Below are 8,330 nucleotides of genomic sequence, written 5' to 3'. Positions count from 1 at the left end.
AAGGGAGGGGACTACCCTTTTCTGCTCTCCCCCCCCCCCCCCCGCCCCCCCCCCCCGCGCAAAGGTCTGCACTGCACGGTCAGGCCCCACACTGCCCCATCAGGTCCAGCACCACACTGGGGGTCCCACACTACACTGGGAGGTCCCGCACTGCACTGGGAGGTCCCGCACTGCACTGGGAGGTCCCACACTACACTGGGAGGTCCCGCACCGCACTGGGAGGTCTCGCACCGCACTGAGAGGTCCCGCACCGCTCTGGGAGGTCCCGCACTACACCATCAGGCCCCACGCTGCACTGAAAGGTCCCACACTGCACCATCAGGTCTAGCACCACACTGGAGAGGCCCCACACTGCACTGGGAGGTCCTGCACTGCAACATACCGCACTGCACTGTCAGGCCCTGCACTTCACCATCATGTCCCTCATTGCACTGGAAGGTCCCGCACTGCACCATCAGGTCTTTCCAGCTTAGAAGCTTCAGACCCCAAGGAACTGTCTACTGGCCTCTCTTTCTCTAGCCTTTCCCCTACCCTGACCGCTGGTGGTGGTTGGGTGCCGCTGAGTCAGACCTGACATTGAGCTGACCCTGCGGCGGGTTTTTAGAGGCTGTAACTTGCACGGGAGGAGACTGCCCATCTTTCTCCCACAGAGCAGCTGGTGGATTCAAACTGCGTGCCTTTGGGTTGGCAGTGCAACTCCCTCCCCTTCCACTATCAGAGCTTACTGATGGTAGTTGTTTACATACAATGAAGGGCTTAAACTCTCTGGAGAAGTTGTCAGTTTTACCCACTGTGTTCCTCATTTCCCCTTGTCTCACATTGAGCTTGGTGTGGAACTCTGACCTTCAGCTCAGAGCAGGGAGGACCTCTGCCTCCCTCCGTTCCCCCACCCACCCACCCTGGGGTGGATGTTTCTAGTGTGATTCGTCAGAGAGCCCTGTGAGCTCAGGCTTCAGTCCTTCCCCCTCTGTGCCTGCTCCACTTCCAGGCTGCACTCTGAGGATCTGCTGGCCACTCCAGTGCTGGTGCTGGATGTCAATGAGGAGTTCTCCAAAGTGGGAGCCAAGCAGGAGGAGCTCATGAGCAAGGTGAGGGCCTCGTGCTCCCTGCGTGGGCTGCCCCCCTCACTGGGCCTCGCTCGGCCTGGGCCAGCGGGCTCCACCTTGATGGATGTGGGGCGCTTGGTGCCATGCATTTCATTCAACACAAGTTATACGTAAAATCTCCACTTGCTAAAAGTAATTTGGGGTTCTGATTATTAAATAATGGCTTTGTAATGCACTGCCCCACTGACTGCCCAAGGTATGTTGTTGTTGTTAGGTGCCGTCAAGTATGACTCATGGTGACCCCATAAACAACAGATCTGAACCCTGTCCTCCTGTGTCATCCTCACAGTCTTTGACACACCTGAGCCCACTGCTGCAGTCACTGTGTCAATCCAGCTAGTTGAGGGTCTTCCTCTCCTTCGCCGTCCCCCCCACCTTTTGGAAGTGTGAAGTCCCTCTCCAAGGAATGGCCTCTCCTAGCAACGTGTCCACAGTATACGAGCGGGGCTTTGCCATCCTTGCCTCCAGGGAGCACTCTGGGTGCCCTTTCTCCGGGCATAGCTGTTCGTTGTTTGGCAGGCAGCCCATGGGACGTTCAGCACTCTTCTCCAGCACCACAGCTCACAGGCATCTGTTCCTACGGGGTGCTCAGTCAGAAGCCTAAACCCTGTCACCATGCAGTCCCAGCCGGGAGCTTGTCGTGGGCTTCCAAGGCTGTACGTCTCTGCAGGAGGAGACTCCCCGTCTCCTTCCTGCAGAGCACCTGGTGGATTTGAACCACTGACCTTTCAGCCAGCAGAGCGACCTGTAAAGCATTACACCCCCAGAGCTCCTTGGGTAGAGATAACACCCAGATCTTCCCCTGCCTCCATCCCGTTTCCGAGGCTGTAAATCTTGCAGGAGAGACTGCCTGTCTTTTGCTTTTGGAGTGGCTGGTGAACGTGAACTGCCGACCTCTGGGTGGTGGCTGTTCACAGTCCAGCCTGGTACGTTACACACTGCACCACGAGGGCTCTCTCTAAGGTGTGCTTAACTCCTGACACCATCATGTGGCCATCAACTCAGTGCTGACCCTCCATGGGCTTTCTGAGGCTGTAAGTTGCACAGAAGGAGGCTGCTCATCTTTCTTTCACAGAGCAGCTGGTGGATTTGAACTGCCAGAGGCGTGGCCTGTGTGCTAGCGTGCGTCTCTCTGCAGCCTTTGCCACCAGGGCTCCCTGAGGTGCAGCAGTAGAGACGAGGCTCTGGGTCCCTTGTCCAGGGCTGTGAGCCTGGGCGGGCCACTCTTCCTTGCCGGCCTGTTTCCTTCACTCACAGACCCTGCTGTTGACTGGTCTGCTGACATGTGACTTCTGTTCTCTGCTTCTCCAGGTCAACGCCTTTGTAAAGAACATCTGACCAGTGCCCTACTGTCCTGGCCATGACCTCTGCTCCAATTTTCTGAAGCTGGAAAAATGCCCAGTCACTAGCCCAGACTTATTAAAATGTGTGTGTTTTTCTTGTTTTTCCATTCCAACTGTTCTGTTCATTTCAGTATTTATCTGCTGCGCCTACTCTGCTTCTTACCTGGAAAGAGTCTTTGCTTTGCGCCTGGATTCATTTGCCAACAAGACAACCCAGTGTGTTCGCTTGGTCCATCCGGCCTGCCAGCATAGGAGCTTTCTCGGAGCCTCAGCTAGGCCCCACCATAAGCAGGAAGGCAGGAGTCGGGGCTCAGGGGCCCACAAGAGCCCAGGCGTGAGCCCAAGAAGCGTTTTCATCTCTTCCCTCCTCCAGGGCTCAATGCGGAGGTTGAGGGTGGGAGGCAGAGATGTCCAGAGCTGAAGAACACGGCCAGAAGGGATGAGGGCCGTGATCCGGGGCCAGAAGGACAGCCTGTCACATTCCGGCTGGGGTCGTCCCCACACGCACGCCCGCACACTCTGAGTGCTTGAGCCAGTGAGTCTTGGTTCATCATGAAGAAGGGACTCTGTCTTGTGTTAGAAAGAACAGTGTCTTCGCCTGTGCTGCTTTTGAAGCTTCAATGATGCTGTGTTGTTAAGGAAGAAAAGCATGTGACTCAGAACTGAACTGAAGTGCTGCCTGCAGGAAGCTTCAAGCCCACGATCCTGGGAGAAGCATCGGCCCTGCGCCCTGACTGGATGGGGGCACACGCTCAGAGTGCGCCTCTGTTGGACCCTAGGAGCTCGGGCCTCACATTTCCTGTGTCCTGGACACCCAGGAACTCGGAGCACAGCCCCACATTCCCTGTGCCCCAGGAGAGTGGTGGGAGACTGGTTTCTAATAAATGTGTAATATTCCAAAATAAAAATCAGTGGTTTCTTTCTGACTTTTTCTTTTTTCCTTTTTAACAGCTTTTTTTTTAGAAAGTATTCTTCTAGAATGTACCCATTTTATTATTTTTTTAAATTTATTTTATTATTTTTGTGTGCGTGTACCGTCAGATCTGACTGGTACAGGAGGAGATTGCCCCCCTCCTTCCCCGGCAGAGCATCTGGTGGAATGTACCTATTTTAAATGTGCATTTCAGTGGTGGTTTTTACTGTATCTACAGAGTTGTGTGTGACCATCATGGTCATCAGTTCTAGAATATTTTCCTCGCCCCCGAGAGAAACCATTAACTAACGAGCAGTCACTCCCTGTTTCCCATAAGCCTCGGACAGAACACACGTACTTTGTGGTGCTGGCAGCTGTTAAGCTTTCTGTATCTGTACTTTGGCTTCCTCTGGACACTTGATGTCAGTGGAATCGTATCATACGTGCTCTTTCGTGATTGCCTGCCCCGTTGAGCTCGATCCAGAGTCTTTGTTGAGGCATAGATCATGGCTCAGCACCAAGTTCTTGTTGACAGCTGAAGGAGTCAGGAAGGAGTCTGCTCACGTGATCTGTAGGGGCTGCACCGCCAAGACACAGGCAGCACTTCTGGTGCTTGAAACGCACCAGCGGCTTCATGGAGGTTGGGCGACCTCCTCCTGTGTTAGGGATTTACAGCCTTAACCTGCTAGGAGAGTCAGTTACAACTCAGCCACAATGAGAGTAAACCAAAGACCAAGGACCGCTCCAGTGTTAGCGAACAAAGACGCCACTTTAAACACTAAGGTGCGCCTGATCTAAGCCGTGGCATTTTCAGTTGCTTTCTATGTATCTGAAAGGTGGACATTGAAGAAGGATGACAGAAGAATCATCGGTGCCTTTAAGTTGTGCCGGAGAAGAGAACTGAGTATTCCATGAACGGTCAAAAGAACAGATGTGTCATGGAGAATGTGCAACCAGAGTGCTCCTTGGAGACAAGGGTGGCAGAACTCTGTCTCTTAGACCTTGGGCATGTTAGGAGGGCCCAGTCCTTAGAAAGGGCCATCATACTTGGGAAGGCGGAGGGTCACTGAAGGATGGATTGGCATAGTGACTGCAGCACTGGGCTCCATTCTGTCAGGGGTGGTGCGGACGGTGCTGGGGAGGGCAAGGTTCAGAGCTTCATAGGGTTATAAAGCGAATTATGTGACTAGGTCTCCTTGAACTTGGGGGCTTTTGATTTTTGGCTGTGACGAATAGTGCTGTGAACATACTTTTTCATCTCACTGGCGTGTTTACCTGAGGGGTGGTGTTACTGGACTAAATAGTGACTCCATGGTCAAGATTTTGAGGCACTTCTACTGTTGTAGAATGGGACTGTCCTTGGGGTTGGGGAGAGACTGAGTAAGATGGGTTCAATAATGTAACTGAAACAGAGGAGGGAGAGAACCGTCTAAAAGAGAGATGTAACTGGGTATTTCTGTCATCACAGGAGACTAGAGCGAGGGCTGCATGGTGGAGGGGACCTGGGGGAGGGTTTGTAAAACAATGAAAGAATCTTTTCTTTTACTTTTCCATAATTTTTGGACTCATGTACTTATAACTTGTTAGTCAAATTTGTGTCTTCTAGGTTGCAACACCCCCATGATACATCTTCAAGGATATGTACATGTACAGCCAAGCACAATCAATAAGAGTGCATCTGAATTCCAAAATCAATCTCCATAATAGTCTATGTGTTTCCTACTGCCAAAGGGGCCCTTTAGAGTAGTGAGAGAAGATCTTCACCCTGAAACCCACAGCGTCCCTTTTCAGCAGGAAGTAGCTAAGAGAATACGCCGTCCCCTTTTCCTTATGACTCGGTGAAGTCTCTCTCAGGGAGGAGTGATAGGGAATGGCAAAGGATACACTGACAAAGAAGATTAATCAGAACTGGCTTTGACAAGCACTGTGGCATTTGGACAAGAACAAACTGGGAGGAGGGTAGAGAGAATAGTGCAACAATGAATGAGTGGAAGCCCAAAATCTCTGTAAATGTTTATGAAAATTAGTAAAATATAATTATAGAAAAAAAAAAAGAAACATAATGTAAATGAAAAAAAAAAAGATTTTGAGGCACTTCTAAACTTTTTCAGAAGAGCTGCACCACTTTTGATCCCCCCAAAATGTGAAAGGTTCCAGTTTGTGCTTTTTATCATAGCCATTCTCACAGGTGTGGAGTGCTGTCTCATTGTGGGTTGTATTTGCATTTCCTGGTGCCTGCTGGTGAAGAAGTTGCCAATTATGAACTCAGTGAATTACCTGCTGGGTGGTTGTTTGAATCCACCACTGGTTCAAACCCACCAGTGCTCTGTTAGAAGAAAGATCTACACCCTGGGAAGAGAAGAAGGGGGTGTCATGAGTTAGGATCGATCCCACAAAGAGCCCTTTGTTGATCTTGGGGAAAATGTTCAAACCCTCCACCCGCTTCAAAAGTTCTTTGTCAGATACATGGTGGGCAAATATTTTTCTCCATTGTATGTATGTTTGCGTTTCATTTTCTTGATGGTAGCCTTTGCAGAACACATAATTTTAATGTTGATGAAGTCCAGCTTATTTTGCTTGAGCTCTGTTTGTGACTGAGACCACTTGGAGAAACCCAGAATCACAGTTGTGATTCACTGCAGGGCTTGCTTCTTGGATTTGTCATTTGAGCCCTGATGTTTAGGCCTATGGTCTGTGTGTGGGGGGGGAGGTACGAGGTGTGAGGGAGGGCTCTGTGGTCTGGGTGTGTGTGTGGGTGTGAGGTACAAGGTGTGAGGGAGGGCTCTGTGGTCTGGGTGTGTGTGTGGGTGTGAGGTATGGGGTGGGTGTGTGTGTGGGTGTGAGGTATGGGGTGGGTGTGTGAGGGAGGGCTCTGTGGTCTGGGTGTGTAGGTGTGTGTAGGTACAAGGTGTGAGGGAGGGCTCTGTGCTCTGGGTGTGTGTGTCTGGTGGGAGGTACGAGGTGTGAGGGAGGGCTCTGGCATCCTCCTTTGGCATGTGGTGTCCAGCGTGCCCACACCCACTGGTAGAACAGACTGACACCCTCCCCACCTTGAGCTGTTCTGTACTCTCACTTCCACATGTGTTCCTGTGTGGGTTGGCAGCTTCAGACCTGGGAGAACAGAGGTGAGGATGGAATATTTAATGTTTAGGAAGCGGGAGGTTTTAGACTTTTCATTTGAGGAGGCCAACTGTTCGCTCCTATTTTTGCTCCCTCCAAATGTAGGAAAACCCAAATGGAGAGGTCATCTCCTGTCCTAGAGTCAGGGCATGAGGCCCCCTTACTCTGCATGTCTTCATTTGGTCATCAGAAATATCTACAAGTATCTGCCGCGTGCCAGGTGCCCAGGAGATAACGTGGACATGACCGAAGGCAGGCCTGGGCCTTCCACACTGAACTTGTGCCCCGTCAGAGAAGAAGGCCACAGCCACAGAGCAAACCGTCACAGGCATGGTGAGCATCCCAGAGAGCGGCTGAGGGGGTGTGGCAGGGGAGGCGGGTGATCTGGGACCCTCTTCCTGAGACTGCCCCCCAGACCACCTCTGAATTCTGTAGGCATAGGGGGTGAGTATGGGGCAGAGATGTCAGAGGCCAAGGCCCTCGAGAAGGACGCCATCAGCCCCGATTGTGGGACCCCTGCTGGACTGTGAGTCTAGAATTGAAATACACTCCTCATTCGCATTCTTCATTTAGTCTGAAAGCCTCACAAATCTACAGACTCGGGATTCCTCTCCACTTCCAAGCACTGCCTTTTAGAACGTAAATGGGAAGTTGGTCCGCAATGGTCTGTGGGGGAGAAATCATTTGCCGTCTTCCACATGGTAGCTCAGGTCATCTGTGGGGAGTGTGGGCATTTCCCCGATGCCCTGTCATCGTGGACCTTTGTGTCCGGAGCGGGCGGACGGAGTCTAGGTCAAGGCTGACAGTGGAGGGGCTGTGAGGGTGGGGGGGCCGGCTGGCGAGCATGCCACCTGGACCGGTCCTCTTCACGTCTTGCCACTTGCCGTCCCTCGCCATTGTCAGGCCCGTCGCTGCCGGCCGCGTGGCTGGGCTGTCCCCTAGAGTGACGGCACTCGGATCACCACGTGGAAGCAGCCGCGTTTCCAGTTCACTTGCCCTTAAGGAGCATGAACATTGTCAAGACGGGTTCCCAGCCTGTGGTCGAGGGCTGTGGAAGTTCTCAGACTTGAATGTGAAGGAAGAAGGTGATAGTTTTCCGGGGAGAGAGGCTGGAGTCCACTGAGGGGCCTCTCCCGGAGCCTGAGCGTTAGAGCACAGGCAGGCTCTACTCTCAGGGCCACTTCTCCCCCCTTGGCGCCTCCTCCTCTGGCCTGCACTGTTGGTGTCCCCAACGCCCCGCAGATTCCTGTCATTTCTGCCGGCATTCACGTTCCCAGCTGAGCCTGTATTGATTATCTCTGGCTGCTGTGACAGATTCCCAAAAAGGTAGTGGTTTCAATCAGCACAAATACCTTTGCATTCTGTACATGATCTGTCAGCTTGCCTCTCCCTGGGCTGAGACTAAGGTACCACACGGCTTTGTTCCTTCCTGGAGGCGAGTCTATCTGCTTCTCTTGTCCAGCTTCCAGGGGCCACACACATCCCTCGGCCTGCGGCCACTTATCCCTCATGAGAGCCAGTGACAGTGCATCTGTCGCCCCTCTGTTGACACCTGTCCAGACCACAGCCAGGAGATGTCCTCATATCTGACACAGGTCAAGGCTCGCCTGGACAACCCAGGGCAGTCCTCCCATCTCAAAGCCTTGAACCTTATTCACATCTGCAGAGTCCCTCTGGGAATGTAGGTGTCTTTTTAGGGTGGGGCGACGCGGGGTGGGAGTGCACTACCTCCACAGATCTCAAATACTATTGTGGTTCCCACTGTTACCGTGGAGAGAGGATGTTTTGAACACTTGGGAATTTTATGGACCTGTAGTCAGGTGCAGTAGCCCCAACAGTGGTGTAAAG

General features: G+C 52.4%; 1 protein-coding gene across 2 annotated transcripts in view; it reads left to right on the top strand.

Moving 5' to 3' along the window:
* The window catches only part of DGUOK (deoxyguanosine kinase), a 34,383-nt gene extending 31,939 nt beyond the window's left edge, over positions 1-2,444 (top strand). For both annotated transcript variants that reach the window (XM_006880853.1, XM_006880852.1), the window contains 2 exons: positions 989-1,088; positions 2,418-2,444. In XM_006880853.1, the coding sequence (XP_006880915.1) occupies positions 989-1,088; positions 2,418-2,444 (127 nt within the window). The remainder of the gene's footprint in view (positions 1-988; positions 1,089-2,417) is intronic.
* The last annotated feature ends 5,886 nt before the right edge of the window (positions 2,445-8,330 follow it).

This window comes from Elephantulus edwardii, unplaced genomic scaffold (genome assembly GCF_000299155.1).
Source record: "Elephantulus edwardii isolate Elephantulus edwardi_28Jun2011 unplaced genomic scaffold, EleEdw1.0 scaffold00011, whole genome shotgun sequence".
Classification (NCBI taxonomy): domain Eukaryota; kingdom Metazoa; phylum Chordata; class Mammalia; order Macroscelidea; family Macroscelididae; genus Elephantulus; species Elephantulus edwardii.
Note: the sequence above shows the minus strand (reverse complement) of the source record. Positions and strands in the feature narration are given on the sequence as shown.